At 44.8% G+C, this 22,493-nt stretch overlaps 3 protein-coding genes across 7 annotated transcripts; all 3 read right to left on the reverse strand.

Moving 5' to 3' along the window:
- Positions 1–30: 30 nt before the first annotated feature.
- On the reverse strand, positions 31–6,943 carry sel1l (SEL1L adaptor subunit of SYVN1 ubiquitin ligase). Of its 3 annotated transcripts, XM_011611960.2 has the most exons (22): positions 6,814–6,943; positions 6,348–6,475; positions 6,183–6,214; positions 5,733–5,934; positions 5,250–5,417; positions 4,954–5,059; positions 4,539–4,701; positions 4,407–4,460; positions 4,268–4,327; positions 4,117–4,198; positions 3,872–4,026; positions 3,733–3,789; positions 3,572–3,640; positions 3,423–3,500; positions 3,272–3,334; positions 3,109–3,196; positions 2,876–3,024; positions 2,637–2,802; positions 2,475–2,549; positions 2,023–2,195; positions 1,790–1,918; positions 31–1,690 (listed from the first exon to the last, which is right to left on the reverse strand). In XM_011611960.2, exons 2-22 carry the CDS (start codon positions 6,451–6,453, stop codon positions 1,394–1,396), a joined length of 2,472 nt encoding a protein of 823 aa, XP_011610262.1. In that variant the 5' UTR covers positions 6,454–6,475; positions 6,814–6,943; the 3' UTR covers positions 31–1,393. The 3 variants fall into 3 exon arrangements, with proteins under 3 accessions (XP_011610262.1, XP_011610263.1, XP_011610261.1); XM_011611961.2 differs by having other exon boundaries at positions 31–1,669; positions 6,348–6,885; XM_011611959.2 differs by having other exon boundaries at positions 6,348–6,884.
- A 216-nt stretch (positions 6,944–7,159) lies between these two features.
- On the reverse strand, positions 7,160–19,824 carry arhgap18 (Rho GTPase activating protein 18). Of its 3 annotated transcripts, none has more exons than XM_029849145.1 (18): positions 19,644–19,824; positions 14,213–14,399; positions 13,590–13,728; positions 12,246–12,328; positions 12,013–12,162; positions 11,394–11,463; positions 11,025–11,140; positions 10,512–10,583; positions 10,319–10,412; positions 10,139–10,230; positions 9,969–10,046; positions 9,688–9,847; positions 9,516–9,598; positions 9,214–9,420; positions 8,979–9,110; positions 8,320–8,441; positions 8,196–8,251; positions 7,160–8,122 (listed from the first exon to the last, which is right to left on the reverse strand). In XM_029849145.1, the coding sequence occupies exons 1-18, from the start codon at positions 19,688–19,690 to the stop codon at positions 8,031–8,033; spliced, it is 1,980 nt and encodes a 659-aa protein (XP_029705005.1). In that variant the 5' UTR covers positions 19,691–19,824; the 3' UTR covers positions 7,160–8,030. The 3 variants fall into 3 exon arrangements, with proteins under 3 accessions (XP_029705005.1, XP_003971663.2, XP_029705006.1); XM_003971614.3 differs by lacking the exon at positions 19,644–19,824 and adding an exon at positions 18,469–18,834; XM_029849146.1 differs by lacking the exon at positions 19,644–19,824 and adding an exon at positions 14,507–16,532.
- A 301-nt stretch (positions 19,825–20,125) lies between these two features.
- Positions 20,126–22,454, reverse strand: fkbp6 (FKBP prolyl isomerase 6). Its single transcript, XM_003971615.3, has 8 exons — positions 22,122–22,454; positions 21,833–21,950; positions 21,641–21,730; positions 21,363–21,565; positions 21,074–21,193; positions 20,757–20,954; positions 20,575–20,684; positions 20,126–20,492 (listed from the first exon to the last, which is right to left on the reverse strand). The coding sequence occupies exons 1-8, from the start codon at positions 22,188–22,190 to the stop codon at positions 20,420–20,422; spliced, it is 981 nt and encodes a 326-aa protein (XP_003971664.1). The 5' UTR covers positions 22,191–22,454; the 3' UTR covers positions 20,126–20,419.
- Between the last annotated feature and the right edge of the window lie 39 nt (positions 22,455–22,493).

Below are 22,493 nucleotides of genomic sequence, written 5' to 3' on the forward strand. Positions count from 1 at the left end.
AGAACAGGAACACCCCGGGAAGAGACGACAGAATTTAAATATCATTTATTAATTCCCATACAAAGGTGTCAGGGTGATGGTAAAAACGCAGCTTGCTCATCCTTTTCAGCGTTTCATTTCAGCTAAATTAGAAATTGACCTACCGATGCATGAAATCTGACTTAGCATTACAAAAAAGAACAAAAACAAACCCATTGAATTCTCCTTCTGCATGTTCGATGTTCACCAGCTCTCAATAAGTCAACAACAGCTGGCAGAAATCCTCGAGTAAAATACTGTCAGACCGAAACTGTGACGGTTTGTCAGCTCACGCCTGTAGGCAGAGCTCCCGCTTCCAGAGAGTGGGTGGAAATTCTCACAGCAGCTGAACTTGTATAACCAAACACACAAACACACTAAAGAACTGATTCTCTTCCTTTCTGCAGACGCTGCTGTAGTTAAGGCTGCTCCAGGTCCTCAGGCAGAAATGAGAATTGTCAAACCATTTTAAAAAATAATAAATCAATGAATCATGAGAAACAATGCCAGTGTACAGTATATCTTCAGAAACTGCGATCACTGATGCCAGGGAGCCGCGCACGGACGAATCTCATATCAGGATCTACCCAGGAGATTCGGTGGTTTCGACTTCAGCAGTTTATTTCCCAGCGTCTGCGATGTTTTAGCAGCCTGAAACGATGCATTCTCGCCCGCCTGTTTCTTCTTCCTACGCTGCAGGCCTATTATGACTCAAGGACACATCAGCCCTGTTAATATCGTATGAAGAAAATGCTTTGCAACCTGGACAGGCCAACTCATCGAATGGTTAATGAATGCAGCATTATCTGAAAATAAGGTGCCTAAAATCAAAAACATGCGTCAATGTGGCGTTTCTTTAGCAACTAGATCAGCGCAGGCAAATTAAACTACAGTGGCGGTCGGCACCCTCCTGTCATTTTTTATTTATTTTTTCCTCCTTGAAACTGACCCATTTTCCTCACAATGCAGATTTTCCTTGGGAATAAAAAGGGGGAGGTGTGAAGAAATTAATGCACATATCAGATGGAAAATATTTTGATTAGCCGCGTTCAAAATGCCTGAAGTTGTGAGGCTATTTCCAGAGAGGACACGGCTGCTTCTGCCTGTATTCCTGAGTCACAGAAGTCCCAAATCTGCGGTAATCCTCTTCTTCTTCTCTAGCAACGTCCCACACCACCCCCACTGCTCGCTCAACCAGCATATTTGACATGGAGAAAGGGAGTTGTGAGACCGCACAGGTCAGCAGTTTTTTTTGTGTCAGGGAGCAGGCAGAGTGGAGGGAAGCTCCGAAACTAGGAGGCAATAATAAGCTCCACCTGCGCCACGAGGGGGGCTGCCCGAGCCTCGACTGCATCTTCCTCCGCACGGCTTCCTCTCACTGTTCCTGCCCCTCCTCTTCCCCCGGGGCTTGCGTTTCTCCCTGGCCCTGGTCCTCGGCCCCCGCCTGCGAGTGCTCCTCAGCCTGGGCCTGCAACTGTTCCTGGGGGGCTCTTGGAGGTGGAGGCGGGGGAGGGGCGGGGGCAGGCACCCGCGGGGGTACTATGATTTGGTGCTGCCGCTGTCTGTAGGCAATGACTGTGCCCAGCAGCAGGGCGAGGACGGTCATGAGGTAGAGGTCCCACTCGGGGCCCAGAAGCTGGTCCAGGTCCACCTGAGAGACAAATTCCTTCAACTGACAGAAGAGAACACACGCAAACATGATTCTTTCATTAGTTTTAAAGCTCAGGCACAACAGCAAAAGCCTGACATGGGGGGGGGGGGCAGCACTCACATTGAGATCCTGCAGGTACTGCAGAGTGTAAACCAGACCGAGCTTGCACAGAGCCAGAAAAACTGGGACCTGGGCATCTGGACTGGCTTCTGCAGCCATGTCGTAGAAACGCTTGGCTAAATGAATGTCCTGCAGATACGTCAGACAAAGAGTAAAGAGATTCAGAACCACAGGGTGCATTTTAGGTTCATGTTTGTGCAACACACACAACCGCAGCGCGGCTCCGTCCCCACCTGTTTGATGCCCAGGCCTTTCTCGTGCATATAACCCAGGTTAAACATGGCCTGGGCACTGTGCTGCTGCTCCGACGCCAGCCTGTAATGAATGACGGCCGTCTCGTAGTCCACATCAGTGCCGTAGCCGTAATAATGGTAGTCGCCGAGTTTAATCCTCGCTACAGTGTAACCTGGGAAAGACCAAAGACAGTTTAACCTTCTGGTTGGCAGAGACTGCCTTTTCCATCCAGCAACACATTCTTTCTGAGTCTAGAGGCAAGAATACGCTCTGGACAGATCACTAGTCCATCATAGAAGACACCTGCACTCTCACACAGCTGGGGTGAATTCAGAGTCTTGTCTAATGATCTTGTTTGTGGACTAGTTTCAGCAGTGTAAAGCAGCTGTAGATGAATGTCGATCTGTAAAAACAAACGTGGTGTGGACAGAACAGACGAGTGCCGACTGACCTTGTGCTGCAGCTCTTGTCCAGTGGAGGAGGGCGCGAGGATAGGTCTCATTCTCGCTGAAGATCTTCGCACCTTCTGGTCCAAACAAATCAAAAAAATTAGACGACAGCAACTGGTGGGTTTTCATTTTTTGTCGATGAGACGGTCACAGGGTCGTCTTACTCTGATCCAGAATAAAGGCCACGTTGCTCTGAGCCACCTCGTAGCCCTGCTCTGCCAGCAGCAGGTACTGGACCAGCGCAGCGTCCGTTTCGCCCTCCCTGAAGCTGCCGTACGCCGTCATGAGACGCTCCGACCATCGGCCACGTTCACACACGTTTTTGAAAAGCTGAAAAAGGGCGCAGACGTTAGATGATAACGCCGATGATGAATGCGATCAGAAAATAGCCAAGAAGCCTCACCTCCACGGCTGTATGGCAGGAACGCATCACACCCGTACCGGTGGCATGCATCTGGGCCAAGTAGTAGAAGGCCAGGACGTGGCCCGCCTGGGAGGCCAGGTTGAAGAATTTAAGAGCCTGTTTGTAATCTCGCTTCACACCGATGCCATCTGAGCGATACGGGGGAAAAGAAAACAGGATTGCACAACAATGCTGGGTACAACGGTGCATTACACACATGCATCAACACTCACTGTAGTACATGGTACCCAACTGGAGCTGTCCATCAACCAGACCCTGCTCTGCTGCCTTCTGGAAGTATTTCAGCGCCAGATCGTAGTTCTGAAGACACACAAACACTGTGATTGAAAGTCTTCCTCCCTTCTTCATCTTGGACTGTGATGAGGAAAAGCTTACCACTGGGACGCCTCTTCCATACAGGTAGGCCATGCCAAGGCCGCTCTGTCCCACTGGGTTTCCCTGAGCAAAAGAAAGGCCCAGATGATTGGAAGAGCAAGAGAAAAGTGAATTTGTCTATTCTGACAGCGGTGCAGATGTTCTTTCCTACCAACTCGGAGGCTTTCTTGAAGTATTTCAGGGCCGTCTCATTATTCTGCGGGAGAAACTCGCTGCCGTCTGAATACATCTGAGGGACAGAGATGTCACATCTCTTAGAAATCAGCAACTTCAACGACCTCACTCATTCACTTCACTCACCTTGCCGAGGAACGCCATGGCGTGCGTGTTTCCTGCATTGGCAGCCTGGGTGAAGTAGTCAAAAGCCCTCTTTGGGAAATAAAACAGCAAAAAAGCTTAAAAAAAACTAAATTAAATCCCAAACTGTAATAGCAGTAAACCATTTAACACAGGACAATCACCTGATGGTTCTGCTCCACTCCACGTCCTCCGTGCAGGTGTAACTGACCCAATCCGACCTGCCAGGAGAACCAAAGCCAGTTAGAGCGTCACTGTAGCCTCATGCTATCATTATAAAGCAGCCACTGGGCTCCATCTTACCTGGGCTTGTACGTCTCCTTTCTCAGCTAAAAACTGGTAGTACTGGATCAGGTCCTCCTCCAGCATCCCGCTGGTAGATCCTGGGTTCTCCGCCTCGTCCAAAAGCCTGATCTTCTGTACAGCCGTACCTCCTGTCAGCGTCACCTCACTGGCCACTGAGTTGCAAATAGAGATTAAATTCTCTTCAGGTTATTTGCCCAAGAAAAACTAGTCAGCACAGCTCAAATATCATGTTCCACACTCACCCTGATTTGCCACGAGCCTGTAGTGCGTTAACGCCGACTCGCAGCTCTGTGGAACACCAACACCGCCCCAGTATCTGTATCCCTAATGAAAAAGGCATTTAACTCTTTGCCAATGTGCCGATCCTTTGTTGACATTTGCAGCTCAACTCACCAGAATCATGTGAGCGATCAGGTTTCCACCCAGTGCTCCAAACGTGTAATAAACCAAAGCCTGAAAACACAGAATGTGGGGAATTTTGTACATGAACCAATGATGAGCAGTTTTTTTACAGCATGAGGAGAAAACCTACCTTGGCCTGACTCGAGTTAACTCCGAGCCCTGCTGCATACAAAAACCCGAGAGCCTGAAGAAAGTGAACAAACGCCGTTGTTGCAAACTTAAAATGAGTAAACATTCCTCTCATTTGCCACAGGACGAGTACCGTCTGAGCTCTGGGCGAGCCCTCCACGGCGAGCTTTTCAAATATCTCCTTAGCCTTGTTGATGTTCTGGTTCATGTAGTCTCCGAACAGCATGCCGTAGCCCACCTTCTCCAGGGATTTCTGGTGGCCCGTCTCAGCGACCTTCAGCAGTTTCTCATATAACCTGTGAGGTGGTGCAGCAGTAATCAGGCTAATAGATGTACAATGAAAACAGTGAAAAGTCAACAAGGATGTCGAGTAAAGTCCGCAGGTAATTACAGCAGTTGAGGAGATTAAACTGCACCCTTGACCGTAAGAAAAAAGAAGACACTATTGTGTTCTAGTTTGAATCAATAAATTTTTAGTAAATCATTGTTCAACATTAAAATGCTTTGAATGACGAAGGGCATTAATAGCCGAGAAAGGAGAAGCTCACTCTCTCCTCTGGCTCCTCTTGGTGGTGATATTCAGCATGTGCAGGAGATTTTGATACTGCTGCTCGGCCTCCTCCGCCTGCAGCCTCTGCTGTGACTGCTCCTCCGCTGAGGGAACAAGCCGGCAAGAACAGGTCAGTAAAGCCAGAGGGGACCATTAATATCTCCTGATGTTCCTTATATGCATTAGCACCAAAGGAAAGCATTATATTACCCACATAAACTTTCATGTTGAGGTGCAGTCAACAATGGTTTGGGAATTTTTTTTCATTTTGATCACATGGAATCCAAAACTTACTCTCACAGAAACCCCACTTTTTATCCATATTATAGTCATATGTTGTGGCGCACCACAACCGCCCGTCCCCACGTCCATCAGTGGTACAGTCTGTGTATTCCTTCTTCTGGAAGAGGAAAGGGAAGATACAAGGTTCTCCATCGGCTGTGCCTCCATTCACCACAGGAACTGTTATTAAAATGGCACAAACAAATCTGTGACCTCTTTTTCAAAAGAAAGTTTGTAAATAAAATCACAATAAAAGCACACAACAGCTCATCAATGTGGTTGAAACAAGAGCAAGAGTGCAACAAACAATCCCCAAGTGACATGATGTAACTGTCTGCAAGAGGAGCTGCAGGTGCAAAGCCCTGACACATTCTCATGAGTTTCCTAATCTCCCCCTGAAACCACATCTATGCTCAGTTCAAACTCAGTTCAAACCAGTTCAACTGCGCAACATTTACTTAAACTTTTAAAGCACTTTCCCAGTGACAATATTACCTTCTTTAGGCTTTTCTTCAACAGGAGGGGGCTGCTCAGGGAGGTCCTCTTCCTCCACCTTCTCTCTCTCTCCTTCATCATTGTGAGTCTGCTTCTCTTCATCTATTTGGGACACTGTATAACTGGAGGTGACAGATGCACCAGCCACAATTTCTGAAACATGATGGCCATCTTCCTCCTCAGAGTCTGGGTCATGGTAAGACTGCAGAGACACACAAATTCACACAAATAAAGATGAAGCAATGGCTAAAGCTCTCTTCCAAGTTCTACAGTTATGTCAGTTTCCAAAAGAAATGCATAAGCACACCTAAGTTTAAAGACAGGAAAGACTAATTCCACAGATCAATTGCTCAGATATTATACGCCAGAATGGGTGGGCACACGTGTGATCATCAAAAGCTTACACATTCAAACTATAAAATAAATAACAATAATGCAATGACATTATACCTTGAGCTCAGGTCGGTAGTGTTGATCCTCCTCTGGAAGTTTTCATGTTAAAGAGAGACAGACATGAACTTCATATCAACAATGTAAACATCTGCTCACATGAGCTTCATGCCATCACCGACGTCGTGCATATTAAATTAAATTATACAGCAAAATAACACTTACCAGCACGTATTCCTTTGACGAAGACTGTCAGCAGAATACACAAACAGCAAAACGTCCGTGCAGTCTTTAAATACCTCGTATAGCCCATTGTTGAGTAGCTAACCATCTGCTAGCTGTAGCTGCTATTTCTATGACCAAACATCCAGTTAATGTGGCGTCACACGACGATGCGTAGCATAGATAGACTCACTAACATGTTCGGGTAAAATTAACAATAGTTTCTTTGTCCAACAAGTTTGATGAATTTAACTACAGTAGCATACTGACAAATTCCAGACAGCTAACAGAGCAGAACCACCCTGTAATAACGTTAGCTTACTAGCTAGCGTTACATTGCTACAAAAAAAAAGATCAAACAGCTTAACATTTATAATGAATGCCAGCTCTTGGTCTTTAAGTTGAGCATCGAAGACCGCTTCGTACTACAACTCATTCAATCATGATGACAAGAAGTAGAATCTTACACCTTTGACTCATAGCAACCTGGTACTGCTGAGCCGCGCTAAGCCCCTACTACCGCTATTGATGACACTTCCTGTTCGCGGTGCTGGACCAATCACAGCGCGCCCTGCTTGGCAGCAGCCAATGAGCGAGGGGGATACACGCGTCAGCCAATCAGGTGCGTACACAGTTACGTTTCCAGTAGATGGGTGTGGCCACGACACGAAAACACGGAATCAGGTCGTGATGGAGGTTATTATTAACACAGGGACCTCATATCCAATATTATAAAATCTAATGACCCATACATGACGTCGAAATAAAAAGTTGTACTTTTATACAATGTAAAGTCAAAAATCAAAGGGACAGCCAACATTTTGTCATACTTTATAATCATCATTTAAGGTCATTTATACAGTTCTTTAAAGTCATCATGTGTACATCAGATATTTATAATGATGAAATCTTTGGTACAAAACTCTTAAGGCGATGAATTCCCTGCGCACAGTACTTTTTTCCCATAAAAAATGGTGTGCTCATATTTGTAGAGGAGCAGTGTTTTTTTTAACACATTAATGAGCTCAAACATCAGTGGTTTCATAAAACATGCATTTAAGATAAATGGGCAGCTGAAACAGTGACGTCATCATAGCATGCGGTTCTTTGTGTCGGTGTTTAAGAAATTCACTGTTGAGGTGTCTTTTACACAGTACATCCATCACCTCAGTGGTTATTACCTCCTGGTAGCTGCTAAGTGCTTCGATAGCTTTAATCATTTCAAATGATAGTAATTCAATATCAACATTCATAAAATTTGCTATACATTAGGTACATGATAGGACTGTTTTATGTTTTGTTTTGCCCAAAAGCTGGAAGAGATTAGTGGTAATAAATCACAGTACACAAGTAATACTTTCAATATTGCATCAATAACCGCAATATTGTGGCTCAAGCACTGCAACAGACTGGGGGAAATGGATCTCCACCACAGTGGAACCCGTCACAGATGGGTTAAAACTGTTCTCTTTAATAGCAAGGTTTGTTCTTTCAGCTGGACAGTTGTTCCAATGTAAAGACTGAAGGTTGGTGGAGAAAGAAGCAAAGTGAAGGTGAATTTTAGTCCTTGTTTGAGCCGTTAACACTGAGCTGAGACAGAAATGCCGGCACTTCCTGCCACGGAGATGGGAGGGGGGGAATCCACAGGATCCACACAGAACCATGAAGATCTCCTAATCAGCAGGTTTATCTCTGCACCACTTTGATGACCCACTCTGCTGTTGGGTTCAGTTGGATGAGGTCTTTCATGTACGTCTCTCCATCTAGACACCTCTCCTCTGGAAAAGCAGATTATCTCACTCAACACTTATTTAAATAAATAAATGCTGAAAATTGTGGACATGGACTTACTGATGTTGCCTCCGATCTCATAAAGAGACAGATCTTCTGGTTTCACAACCAACGACCTGGGAAGACAAGAAGTGAAGTAAGCAAGAGTGAACATAAATGTGTGAGACAAACGTGTGTGTGTTACCTGTCCTGGCTGAGGAAGCGTGTCAACACATCAGAAGCTTGCAGGTCTTCAGTCAGCTCAACAGCCATGGAGACTTTACGGAACTGCGGCGCATGGATGCGTATGAACCCCTGTGAGCTCTCCTGGTGATGAGACAGGCATAAACAGAGAGTAAGTCAGTCACACTGTAAACACCTCACAGGAAAAGCCAGTGGCCCTTCAAAGCAACACAGACTTCACGTAGCAAGAATGTGGACTTGGACGAAGTCCTGTTCCTTTGTTTAATCTCCAGATAAACTATGTCTGCAGCAGCAATCTAAAAAAAAAAAAAACCAAAGGGAGCATCCTACCTTAATTGTGATCCCCCCCCCCCCCCCCCCCCCCCCCCCAATAAGCCAACACGGAGGAACAACTTTCTTTTATTAATATATTTACTTCTGCGTTATTAAAACACAAGTATTGATCAGTAATAGCGGTATCGGACAGCGAGTGGAGTAAGGTGAAATTTGTCAAATCTCCACTAGATGTCACTGTTTCCACAAATTATAGTTGCAAGATATTAATGTATACGTTTTTGAACATTTAAGGGAAGAAAATGTCCTATTAATATATTTATATTCTAATCAATACGTTTACGTGATGAAAATAAACCATATACATATTTATATACAACAAGGTACCTCTGGGATGGTCCTCTCAGATGGTTTGTCGGTGGTAATCATCTTAAGCAGCTTCCTTACAGCCCTCTCTTTTTGCTTGCGCTGATTTTCCATATTTTGCTGTCGGACCTGATTCATAATGAATTTGGGGATCTGCAGGCGGAGGAGAAGGATTCATTACACTTATGTGAACACAAATCCTCCATTCATAAAGGTTATTTTAGTGATTTTGGTAGCATAAATTATAAACTCTTACAGTCCATAAAAGATTCTGGTATCTGATTAGCAGCCGGACAATGTTAGCTGTGCCTGCTGCCATGGAGTACTCCTGTTGTTCTGTAATCTTTGAGCGGAATCCCTTAAACATGAAGATGTTGGGCGCCATGATGACTGAAACATTATTGAGGGTCATTTTATTCTCAGCCTGGTGGTCGATCACACGCTGGAAAAACTCCACAAGTGTCTGTGGAAACAGGGAATAAGTTTAAATTAAATTCCATCAGAAAAAACTCTGAAAAACAGGAATTCTTCATTATTTCTATACTTGCACTCATGTACCTTCAAAGTATCCCGATTTGCCTCAGGCAACAAAAGGACCAACAGGTTCAAAGCATGCAGCTGCTGTTTCTTTATAGGAAGTTCTGTGAACACACAAGCGAAAGCTGTGTTCTTTCCCATCACAACCAATATAAATGACTAAATATGGCCATCAAACAGGATGCAGGCATACTATCGATAGCAATAAATGCGCTGAGGTATTCCACAGTCAGTAAAGGGTGGGGCAACTCCCTGATGAACAGCTTTAAAAGGCTAGCAGCATCATGCTGTTTCAAATGTTCCCATGGAAACGTGCCATCATAGAAAGAGGACTCAAGCTCCTGACACAGCGCCTGGATTATAGCCAGAGAGAAAAAGGTGTGGGCGACTTTGTTACAGCAGAATATCAATATCCACTTCTATTAAATCTCTGCAGCCACGTTTGTGGTGGCAGCAAGCATCTTTTAAATCAACCTTGACTCTCGTGGCAGCTCCAGGGATCCTGAGGAGCCCCTCTGTGTCTAAGCCCTGCTCCTCGATGTGACTGATGAGCTGGGAGGGACAGAAAAGGGCATTGAGCCATTTGAGAATATCTGAGGGTAAAAAGATTTGATCCAATCAGTGGTGGCGCTCTCATGCCTCACCCTTTGCAGTATGAATGGCACTTTGGTCCCAGGAATCCGCTTCTGGTCCTGGTCCAGTAACGAGGTGAGAGGAACACCAAACAGACCACTCTCTGCACACAAAGCCATAAACATTTGCTGAAACTGGAAAAAGGTGTATTAATATGTTAAATAAGTGTACATGTGGGCTTTTGTGTTTACCTCTACTCTTTATTTTGACAGCTTTGTGGGGTTTAAGGTCTATTCCTGCAGTGTCAAACAGAGCAGTCGATTCCACTAGAACTAATCTGTGTACCTTAAAGGATATTACATGTTATTAAACCTTAACTTTTATCATTATAGGACATATATTTGCATAGGTACCGTAAACAGATCTCTGACAAGAGTTTGTTACCTTTTTCATATCAAGCAGAGACAGATCTCCTATTCTGGTCTGACCAGTTTTATCTCTAAGCAGTTTAAAGTTCTGGTGAAGAAAAACACAGACAACAAATGGCAGTCACAGTAAATGTCACATCCTTGCTGGCTGTATTTACTCTTTCACTACAAGCAAAAGTTCAACCGTTCGACAGAAGACAGTCTCTGTGGTGCTGGATTATGAATTTGTTTTTGTTCAAATCCTTCTGTGTGTTTGTTGCCGGGTGTTAATGATCTACTCAGCTGAAACACTGGCTTCAGCAACAGCATATAAATACATTAAATCACGTGTATTACCAGATTCAAACGATAGATGGCGCCAGAGAAGACAAATGTAATTTGTAACTTATCGTCATAGAAATCATAGAGCCACATGCATTTTTACGAGCATTTACAGGGTGTAACATGGCTTTACATTACAACTGATGGAGTCGTGTGCGTGTGTGTGTGTGAGAGAGAGAGAGAGAAAGAGAAAGAGAGAGAGACTCACTGGTAGTTTGTCATCTGGAGACTTAGGACTTGTGAATTTTGACCTCTGATGGTTGCCCCTGTAAGTGAGTGCCTGCTCTGAAAACGCCACTTCAACGTTCAGCTCAGTATCTGTTTCTGCACACGTGCCACACAGAGTAAACACACACACACACACACACACGAACAATTAGCTTTTCTTAACTATCAAAAATACACAAGGCTGATTCTTACACATCTTCAAGTCATCTGCTGAGCTGAATAAATGAGGAAGTTGTGTTTGTTTTTTGTCTATTATTTAAGAGTGTGTGTGTTGCTATGCAGAAGTTTATTACGGCCTTCTCATGCTGACTAAACACGTGTTCTGTATGAGTGTGTGTTATGCACTTACCAGCTGCAGCTGAAGTTACATCTTTTTTCCCATTCTCACTTCCCTCTTCGTATTTACTTGGCATGTCACTCTGCAGAACACAAGATGTTAAAGACACACAGGTCTCCTCTGTCCATATTTCATGTTACACATTATCCTCCCAGTTAATTAGTGGTCAAACTGCTGGTCTTGATTGAAAAAAAAAAAGAAGCAACGCTTGTTTCAGAAAGTGTTACTGAGCTGACTCATGGTGGCCCAGGGACTCATGATGAGACGGGATTGATTATTAAAGTTGGTGATTGACCGTCTCCCGCTCAGTTAGTGGTATAAAACCACACGGCACTGCTTAATGATAGAAAGGTACGTGTCATGCGTTAGTGGTCAAATGAGACATTGGCTGTTGCATTAGGACATTACTGCCTAACTAATTTAACTGCATCTATGAAAAGGTAGATCATTGCCTACTCAAAGGTTAACATTGAAAGCACTTCCTGTGTACTTTGCATCAAAACCCGGTGATTTATGGTGATGGCACCTGCGCTCGCCGGGCTATAAAAGGCACGTGTCCGCCAAAATTGGACAGCGTGCAACTATTCAAGTGGTCATCAAGGGTTGTTTGTGTGCACTTGTTTCTCCTCACCATTCGAGGAGGTTTGAATATATCTCTAACATCTGGAACGTGCTGGCGGTTGCGGCGCCGCTGTGTCTGGTAGGCCGACTTCACCCGACGTTCCACGGCTGCCGCCTGCGTTCTGGTCAGTGTCGACAGGAACCCCACGTTGTCTTCTTCCTGTCGATCCATTCAAACAACCACATCTATGTCATTTCTATGATCCAGACTGCAAAAAGAAAAGTGGACTAGACTAGTGAGACCTGATCCGAGTTGCCCTCCAATGAGCTGTCATAGAGCCCTTCAAGCCCCGCCTCCTTTAGCCATGCTTCTGCCTGTTCACCCTCTGAAAAAGAAGAAAAACTGAAAATGAATGCCACTTTTCCACTAGTACCTACTCAGCGTCACTTTTGAGGAGCTTTTCCACAAGGGGTACCAGAGTTAGGAGGTGCTTTTTTAGTAGTAGTTACTACTCGTTAGTGACTATGAGTCATTACTATTATGTTAATGATGGGCTGTTAATGCTGATTGGCCAGGGGATTGACATGACTGAACAAATATTAAGGGCTACAAGTAAGTCCAAACAATGATTACAGACAATTTTGAGCTGTGTCACCTGTATGCATACAGGGAGCTGCCTAGTTAGCCGCCCATTTAATTATGTCAATATTTCATTAAGTAAAATAAGCAAACTCATAATAGAATCGAGGAGAGAGGCCTCTAATTATCCATCACGACATTCTTCCTTTGACAGGTAGGGGAAAGGGAAAGGTGTAACCACAGACAGAGTAGGACACGCACAGCATGCAGGAAGTGTGTGTTTGCTCAGAAGAACAATCCTCTTTATAAACACTCCTGCACACCTAAGTGTTCGAGGGGAAGGGGTGGTGGTCAAGGTGGCAGATTATGGAATATGATTCCTATTAGAGAATCGAGGCGCTTGGACAGGCCTGTTTGATTGACGGGATCTAGGATGGACGATGGGTCGGGATACATCCACAAGCCGAAGGTTTTTGGTTCATTCACATGCTGAAGGTGGACAGCAAATTTAGAGACGGTCATTTTATAAAGTAACGTAGTAACGTGTTAGACTGTGATAGGAATCTTTATGATTTCAGCTACATGGCCTTCATTATTGAGACTTCACGGTCAAAGTCTCCCAGCTCCATTGATCATACCGCTGTATGTTATTGGGGGGGCTGGTATGCTCTGACCCGTTTAGACGCTGTCGTTGGACCTTAACCTGAAGGGCTTTCTTACAGTCGGGAAACAAAGCTGAGCCGACAGGATGTTTTCTTCAGCAGCTCGCGTTCACATCAAGGTTCCATTAGCTGTGAAACAGCAGAGCTGCGCTGTTAAAAGCTCAGTTCCGACAGAGGGTGAACGCAACTACAAGGAGTTTTGATCTTTGGAGCTGCTGAGTGTGAAGTAATGAGTGTTTATCTCTCAGGGGAGGACTTTTATGCATCCATACCTTCAGGCCTTTTTCTCTTCTGGCAGGAGCAAACTGTAACCTGCTCTTCTCCAAATCAAAGCTCATTAAAGCCAAATCTCGCTCAGAAAAGGGGATTGTTTTCATTTCTAACCACGGACAAGGCATATCCTACCCTCAGGAATTTTCTGATGCTCCTCCTCGTGCGCTTCCCCGTCTCCTTCACCGTCCCCTCTTCCTGCTCCTCGTTCAGAGCTGGCGATGTTCTCCACTTCCTTCCAGTAGTCGTTCATCTCCAGCTCGTCTAGAGAGTCCTGGAAAACGAGAACAAACATGCAGGAGGATGACATACCTGAGAAGAGCTCACATCCTTCACTGATTGAGATAAAAATAAAACCAGGTCTGAACATGACGCTGGCAGAGCAGCTTCTGTCTGGAACCCACCCACCAGACCAAGACAGTTTATTAAGCCCCCTAAATGCAAACACACCCCAGATCATCTTCCTCCAGCAGGTCTCTCCGTGCTCTTACTGGTTTAATACCAGCTATTCAGTTTTCGGCTTATCAAAGCAGGATGTTTCCTTGAGAGTAGAACAATCTATTAAAAAAACACGGGTGCCTGCCAAACAAGCCCTGTGTTAATCTTTAACACCAACATTTAAACTGTCCTCATGTTTATAACTGATTCATCAGTAATTTTCTTCTTGTTATCCATCCGACAAGGTCTGCTCATGGGTTGAACTCCTGATCGAATCAAAGAATTAAAGAAAAACCCAAAACCAAAGCGGTGCCACCCACCTGAGAGTTGCAGCGCTGACACGAGGGCAGCGTTCTGGGGCTTTGTCTGGGGCTGCTGCAGGGGGGCTGGGTCCTCGGGATGGGCAGCGGCTGAGTGGGTTTTGTCCCGTCAGCGGTCGTGGAGGGTCCATGCTGGTCGCCGTGTGTGTTCTGGTGCTGCTGGATCGTGTAGTGGCCCGTTCTGCGACTGCATGAGAAACAGAGCCTTCAACAGCCGCGCAGTGCTGGTTCTGATTTTAATAAACTGGTCCTGCTGGGTTCATCCTTGTTTAGCCGTGATGCTAAGATACATACCAACAGTAGCTGAGGCGCCTGAAATAAACCATTCCCTGATTCCACATCCTTGTTTTCCTCTGTTAACACACAGCTGCATCTTTGACCAGATGCGTCTGCCTTTAATGGCGTGTAAAATTTGAGATCTTCTGTCACAGGATGGTGCGTGAGTCAGAGAGAAGCGTTGGGTTCGCTGCCTCTCAGCGAATGAAGACGCCAGCTGGAGCTAATAATAGCACCGAGGTTGGCTCATCGCAGCGGACGTTTCGTTTAATGTGGCACAGCCTTGCCAAGCTAAAGATACCGTAATCACAGCAAAGTAAAGTGTCTCAGTGTCACTGCACAAAGTCTTTGCTGTGGAGAAACAGACATAAGAGGGTTGACGTCCCTCGTTCAGATTCAACAGAACAAAAGCTGCACAAGGAGGGCCTCCTCAAGGGCTGATCTCTCACTGAAATGTAAATAAAGACATTACAGCCAGAAAAGGCAGAGCGAAAAAGAAGGAGGGATGATCTCATCTGTTTCTCACTGTTTAAAATCTAAATATGCACAAACAGGCCAAACGGCAACGCATCAAATACCTTAAATGTTTCATTTTTAATGTAATGGTGGTGCTAAATTCCTGCGGCGATCCTTGGGCTCGTCTGCTGGGACAGATGGATGGCGCTATATTCTCCAAAAACACGTCGTCATCTTCTCAAACACACCTAAGAAGACAACTCATGGGTGACACCTCAAGAGAGGTTTTTTCCCGATTCATTCATTAATTCTAGCTTTTGGCCATCCCAAAACCTGACATTATGTGTTTAACAGCCTTTTTTTTGCCCCACCGATGCCTGAATAGATTTCCTCTTTGTCTGCATCAGGAAGCTTCATTATCTAACACAGCACATTCTTTGTCTGATCTCTCTTCCAGGCTATCGTACAGCGAGCGTTGAGAAATGAGCCGGAGGACGGTGCAGCTGCCAAATACCAGCCGGTCTATGGTTCCAGTCTCCCAAAGGCGCGGGCGGTTTTGCCCACTCAGCGATAATCAGTAACAGTTGAGAAATGGGGAGCTGTGAACATCTGAGAACAGCCCAGTCAGCTGTTCACTGGGTACCATCCGAGTCAGAAAACACAGAAAACACCAAAGGTTCTTCCAGTTCAAAGGAAATAACCGGCACCGCCAACAAGGGGTCACGCCTCAGACTCCCAAAGACTTAAAAAAAACCGAAGTGAGATGAAATAAACTGAAAAAAACGCTGCAGGGAGGTGGATTAAACACCAACACCGAGTCGATCCCAAGTGTTAATTAATTTTGAATTATGAGGAATATCACTCAGAGTCCGTTTCAAGGCCGCATACCACAACAGACTTCCTTCACCCTCCCAACACACACACACAACACACACTTTGATCGGGTCAAACAAAACATCAGAGTTTGGGGGGGGGTTTCAAACTTCAAATAACCATCTCTTCTAATACATTCTTCCTCCTCCTCACATACTCTCTCACCTCCCACACTTTGTCTCACACTCAGATCCTCTTCCTGTCCACTCACCACTCTACTCAGTCCATTTTTAAAGCTATTTTCCAAAATAAATCTCTTCGCCTTTATTATATTTAATGCTCATTTCCACACACCGCTCCAAAGGTTTCCATGTGTGCAAAACAACAAAAATATCCCCGAGAGGATGTGTTTACCTTGGAGGCAGATTTAACCCCGACAGACAGGAGTGTGAGCTGACAAGACGAGTTAATTATTTACCGTCACGCCGACCTACAGTGTGAAGAACACTCGGGCAGCACCATAAATCAGAGATTAGCAAACACGTATTGGGTTGAAAGCGTCTGTAGGAAACAACATGGCAAACAATAACAAGGTGTTTATTCACTCACTGTAGCTGGCCAATGAATATCTGAAACTTTAAATGCATTGATCTAAACAGGGGTCGTTATAACAACCCTTTGTGCTAATCCTGAGGACTGGTTATTACCATAAATAATAGTCTAATTCATAATAGCTATTACTAATTGAAAGGCTGTTTGGGAGTTAACCTCTGACAAAACGATCAGGTGAAATAAAAACAGACTTCTCTCACACAGAAAACAGAGGGGTGTGTGTGTGTGTGTGTGTGTGTGTGTGCAGTAGATAATTGACAGCAAATCTCAAACTATTTGATTGAACACCAGCTGGTTTTGAACACTATTTTACTGAGCTCTTTATCTTCTCCCGTCATTCTTTCCATCCGGTGTTTCATGCAGTTTTGGGCCAACTGGAGCAAAAGGGTCAAACTTCACTGTGAGCTGAGATGAAAGGACGGCAGCGTGTCCCAACCGTGCACGTGCAACATGCGAATGGAGAGACTGAAAAAAAGGAGGAAATCCTCTAGAAAAGTTCAGACTCAGACACAATGGGGCGATTATGACAAACGGAGGCCGGTCCTCTATTCAATCATCAGACCACAGCAGCGGCAGGAATCAGAGACAAAAATTTAAATTATGTGATTTTGAGTGACAGAAAGTGTGAACATCGCCGTCGCAAACTCAAGAGTGTGAGTCTGATCTGCTAATGTGGTCTCTTCAGGCCTGAGGGAGAGCACTGGGTGGATTTTTAGGGACCTGGCAGCCTCAGAATGGGAACAATGGGCTGCTGAGAGGATGCATAGCAGCCAGAAAGAAGGAAAACCAGGAGTGAAGGCTGCGGTTTTCCCAGATGAACAGGTGCCGGCCAGATGCCCTCTGCGGATCACGGAAGTGACTTCATACCCTTTAATGTGCACATTACCGGCTCTTTATGCCAATGCTGTGAGCCCGGCTGAATGGAGAAAGCCTGAAATGAAGTAATACAAAGACGTTCCCTAACGGTGACGCCTGTCCAACTCCCCGTGACCTCTCACCGTGCTCTCCATAGATGTCATTTCCTGTTCAATATTACATTTCCTTAGAGAATGCATCACGTGCTGAATCCATACCAAACAAGAGCATGCGCAGCCACACCACGACACACTTAAGGTTCCCCCTCTGATTCGGATGGGAGGTATAAATAAAACAGCACCGACCCCCACAGCTTAACAACCATTCTGCCTGCTCGGCTTATTTCCTCAGCCAGAGTGAGTAACACTGACCACAAAACTGGGCCGTCATGTTAACCTAGACAGGATGGACATGCACACACAGCTGTGGGAGGCGAGACAAAGGCGCGCTGTAATATGATGCTGCTTTTTAGCTGGCAAGACGAGCCATCCGGAACTCACAAAGACAGGCACCCGTGCTGCCGCTGGCTTCCTCTCACCACAGCAGGGCTGAAGCAACCATCTCCAGAGGATGTGAGACGGCAAAGAGAGAGTAAAGAGAAAAACCTGCTGGATGCACACGGTCCTCAAACATCCTCATTGATGCCCACAAGATTCTGAAGGCCTGTGTGACATTTCTACACAATGTGTGACTGATTATCTGCAATTTAATGCAGTAAATCAACAGTATTTGCCTACAAATTACAAAAAAACAGGAGGGTGACTGTACGGAAGTGCTACACAGTGTATAATATACCAGTATAGGTTTATAGTATATTTATGGGACTAGAAAGTATATCACTTGCAATGGCAAACTCTTGGAACGTCCGCTGCCCACCTGTATTAAACTAAACCATTCATTCATTGTGAACTCTTATTTTTATGTTGCAGCTTTCCTCAGTACAAAAGGTTTTCTCGGCGTTAAGTAGTCAGATACGTCGGTGCAGCTTAATAAGGTAAAGGTTAAGCTGCAGATCGGCTGAGTAAATGACTGTAGCCAAGGAATAAACCTATGTGGAGGCTGAGGGCGGTGCTGCCCTCCAATATGGACATAAAACAACCAGGTTGTCCTGTAAAGCCACCAAAGAGCGTCCAGCTGCACGACTAACACACACTGTCCAGGTAAACATGACAAAACAACAGTCGTGCGCTCACACCCCCTCCTGAGCCGCCGTAGCACGACCAGCACACACTCGTTTGTCCCACCTGGGCGCGGTGGGCTCCGGGTCCACGGCTGACGGACGGGCGGGTGCACGCGGTCCAACTTTCGGTAACAATTCCGCGTTACTGTGGTAACCCGTTAAAACCACTCCGTGGGACTCGTCCTGGCTCATGGTTCTCCTCTTTCTCTTCCTCTTCGGCTTCGCAGCCACTCAGCGACCTCGATTCTCTCCCTTGTCCAGTGAGTATCGATCTACCAGACACTTCTTTTCCATCGCAAACTCATTCTGACACCAAACTCTCCTCCTCTCGTCTTTCCCTGAACGCATACACACGCACGCAAGCGCACACGCGCACGACAAAGGGATTGGCTCACGCCGCAGGACAGTTTCGTGCGTGGCAGCGCCCCCTCCTGCTGACCGGGGCTGGGTGTCCAGTGACGTCACCCCGCCGCGCGCGCTCCAATGAATACCCGGAAGTGTTTTCCTTGTAAACAATCTTAAGTTATGAATTTAAATAATAATTTTCATTAATAACGACCATTAAGTGGTGACAACGTCAGGAGGTTTAGGTTACAACTGTTTGGCTGGTTAAATGCCTGGCTTCAGGCTATAGAACGCACGTAGCACCTTAGTAATAACAATAATACCCATAATTCCCTTCATAACATGGGCTTTAGGAGTAAACGCATGTCAGAGACCCGAATTTGAAATATCTGAAAGACATCGTCCCTAATCCATTCACAGCAAATGGAAACAAACGCACCACATGCTATGTTTAGTTCAAATGCTCACAATAATGATAGAGGACTATCTTGGTCTGGATCCCACTATTTCACTCATGTCCTGTCTACATTACAGATTTTCCTCAAAAGTGATGAGAATTTTCTTTTAATCTGAATGACTTAAAATAGATAAATATTGTATCCCCTAGTCTCAACAAGGATCTACATTAAAAAAATAAAAACAAACAAAAAAGCAAGACAGTATTTAATTTGGTGAATTCGATTGTAGACAGTCTGGTTTTCAAGTAACTATCAAATATACAATATTAAACATCTCTAGTCATTTTAAATTTTTAAAAAGACTTCTAATTGTTATGCCACAAATTACTGAAGCTTCCTGGTAAACACATTAATTCCAAACTTCAACTAACCTGTAAATATTTAAATGCACTAAATTATACACAATCAGTATTGCCTCATTCGTGACATTGCCCACCTGAAATAAAGATAGCAGACCATTCTGGAGGCCATGACCGACTCCATCCGAGACCAGTCCGTCTGGCTTTAAAACAGCATGACCTACTGTCCATGTACTGGGAGATCAGGCTGAAACACTCACGCTGTGACAAGAAGATTAGCTAAAGAAGATCAAACAGCGAGTGGCTCCTCTATCTGCACCTGCCCACTATCTCTGAGATTTTTGTTTTAATTTTAGCCACATTTATGTCATTCTAAAGTCCATACAAAATCTAACCAGTTGGCATCAATCTCTGCCAGAAATCTTCTTTAAAAACAAACAAACACAGAATGCATTAAAAATACGCCCCCTTGTGGTTGTCTGGGTGTTCATCTCCAGAATATAAGCAACAAACTAAACCCAAATAAATCAGAACTTCTCATAGGTGTAAAATAATTAGCAGAAAACAAGACATTTATAATCTCAATTTTATACCATGCTCATACATGCAGGAACAGTAGTCCAACACCTCCCAAGTTTTTTATTTGAACAATTCTCACTTCAAGTATGAACAAACCATGTAGTTACTAAGAACTTTGCTGAATACATAACAGAATCAAGAACTTTTTTTTTTTACCCAGCATGTGGGTTCAGAAACTCCAAAGTTAAACTACGATCTGCAAAGCAAATCATAAAAAAGTGCACAACGAAATAATGAAAAAAACATTCAAAGAAACATTAATTTTTAAGGTGCTGAAATGCGCAGTTCCTGAGAGTTTGCATGACTGAAATCAGGTTTCCTCATCCTTACGCAGTCACTTCTCCCTCATGTGTCTGAACATCTTGGAACACATGTTTTTCTCTTTGTCCAGGTTGTCTTTGTGGCACCTGCAACATGACAAACATTAACAGCCACCAATACCTGCAGTGGTTTGTGAGAGAAGGGGTTCTGAATGTGCCCACAGCTTACATTGCCACTTTCCTCAGCAGGTTGTTAATGTCACTGTCAAAGGGCCTTTTTGCTTGAGCACTTATGAGGCACTCCTGGGCAGTCTGGTACTCCTGCAGCTCCATGTAAGCCTGGTAGAGATGACACAGGCTTTATTATGGCTATGCAGAGTGTAGTTTATCAAAGCAAGAGCTTCTTTTAACCTGTCCACAGCGGAAAAGTGCCTTTGTGTTGCCGGAGTTTATCTCCAAGGCTTTGTTTCCATATTTCAGGGCTTTGTGTGGCCTCTCAAGGCGAAGCTCAGTGACGGAAAGGTTCAAATACAGAGGAAGCAGCGCTTTGTTGAGCTTCTCCCTCTCCACATCACTCTGTTTTTCCCGGTTCCCCAGCAGAGCCACAGCCTGTGTATTTATGCAATATAAATATACAGAATATAGACAAACTATTTCCATCACACATAGAAATTTGACCTCTTTAGGAAAAATCATGGCCTACAATTAAACAGAGAACGTAAGCCTACCTCTTTGTAGTGATCTTTGGCATCGTGGTAACGGCTTTGGTTGAAGCAACGGTTCCCAAAGCTGCGCACTGTGTTGACAACTTCAAGGAGATTTGACAGAGGAGCTGTATTCTGCTCATCCTGAAGGAAAATGGAAAAGCACCTGATTTTCACACCAATGTTTCAACAAAAACATTAAAAAAAATAAATAATTGCAGTCGTTTCTAATCGGCTGCGGCTGTTTTCTACTAGTGCTGATCTGAAATGGTTCAGCACTGCTCTTTATTATCCTCTCTTAGCACCTTCTTACCTGACTCATTGCAGTAAAGTCATCAACTTGTCCCGAGTCGAGGAAGTCAAGGATGTGGACCTCGTATAAAACTACAGAAAAAGCAGGAATAAGTGGAGGACAACCCAGGTCCCCATATGCATACTGGGGCTCGAAGAGGAACCGAGAGAACTCTCCTTTCTTCATTGTCAGCAGACCCATTTCCAGCCCGGTCAGTGTCACATCTGTTTAAACAGGGCTCTCACAATGAGCTGCACCAGTGCACAAATGAACCGGAAACACAGAAGCTAATTGCTGACCTCTTCCTAACTTCATGATCTTGGGAAACCGTTGATATGTGTTTGTTTCAAAAGGCACATTGGAATACTCCAGGTAGCCTGAGTAATGCACTAGTGGCAGGAGGAAAAAAAACAGAAATTAAGACATTAAGGTAAAAAACAGCTGTTTTGGCAAATGCATGAATGTGTTTAGAGCAGTTTCTGCTGCAATACTCAATACGGAAGCATTGTAGGGGACAGGTGGGCCATCTCCAGCTTGGACCAGCTCTTTCAGAATCCCTCCATCCCCCAAAACATCGCTCATCTGCTGGCGAAGTTCATTAAATGGACTCTAGAGGTGATTGGTCAACAAGGGGGGGATTAGAAGTTTGTGGCAATGCAAGGAGAAGAGGTGGGTCTTCTAGTAAAGATTAGGTGAAGTGAAGCTTCAATCCCGACCAATTCCCTTTCACCTTTCATGAGCCCATTTAGCTAATTAGCCTACTTAACAGCCTCGACTTACCGGACGCCTGAGCTGCTCTTCGGTGTTTAGTAAGCGTCGAATACTGTGTATTAACCCGTTTCCTGACATGTCGTTGACGTTACCCACTTTATCCAGATTTAATTCAGCCTAATTAAGAGAATCTCGTCGTCACTTAAAAAGAAAAATTGAGCCCTAGCCTTGATGTCGCCGTGAGTCACGTGACTTTGGCAACGAATGAGAAGGAAGCGGATCTCCTCCCAGACTGTGCAGATCCCATTCCTCTACTCTGAGGACAGGCCTGCATGCGGTCCCACCTCCATCATTAGGTCTGCAGACGACGCCACTAATTAATTGGCCGTTGATTGCATCTCTAGGTTCAAGTTCCCGAGAGTCCAGATCTTGGAGGAACGC

Source organism: Takifugu rubripes, chromosome 16 (genome assembly GCF_901000725.2).
Source record: "Takifugu rubripes chromosome 16, fTakRub1.2, whole genome shotgun sequence".
Classification (NCBI taxonomy): Eukaryota; Metazoa; Chordata; class Actinopteri; order Tetraodontiformes; family Tetraodontidae; genus Takifugu; species Takifugu rubripes.

What these genes read in the sequence shown, in the direction of transcription:
- fkbp6 (XM_003971615.3), bottom strand. Translation starts at nt 22,190, where the DNA reads ATGTCAGGAAACGGGTTAATACACAGTATTCGACGCTTACTAAACACC. An exon ending in AAGAGCAGCTCAGGCGTCCG is followed by an intron (nt 21,951 to 22,121) that starts GTAAGTCGAGGC and finishes AATCACCTCTAG; the next exon opens with AGTCCATTTAATGAACTTCG. An exon ending in CTACAATGCTTCCGTATTGA is followed by an intron (nt 21,731 to 21,832) that starts GTATTGCAGCAG and finishes TCCTGCCACTAG; the next exon opens with TGCATTACTCAGGCTACCTG.
- arhgap18 (XM_003971614.3), bottom strand. Translation starts at nt 18,596, where the DNA reads ATGAGCCAGGACGAGTCCCACGGAGTGGTTTTAACGGGTTACCACAGT. An exon ending in CTCCAGATGACAAACTACCA is followed by an intron (nt 10,584 to 11,024) that starts GTGAGTCTCTCT and finishes TTTCTTCACCAG; the next exon opens with AACTTTAAACTGCTTAGAGA. An exon ending in CTCTGCTTGATATGAAAAAG is followed by an intron (nt 10,413 to 10,511) that starts GTAACAAACTCT and finishes ATATCCTTTAAG; the next exon opens with GTACACAGATTAGTTCTAGT.
- sel1l (XM_011611960.2), bottom strand. Translation starts at nt 6,453, where the DNA reads ATGGTTAGCTACTCAACAATGGGCTATACGAGGTATTTAAAGACTGCA. An exon ending in TTAACTCGAGTCAGGCCAAG is followed by an intron (nt 4,328 to 4,406) that starts GTAGGTTTTCTC and finishes CTGTGTTTTCAG; the next exon opens with GCTTTGGTTTATTACACGTT. An exon ending in CCATGGCGTTCCTCGGCAAG is followed by an intron (nt 3,501 to 3,571) that starts GTGAGTGAAGTG and finishes TCTGTCCCTCAG; the next exon opens with ATGTATTCAGACGGCAGCGA.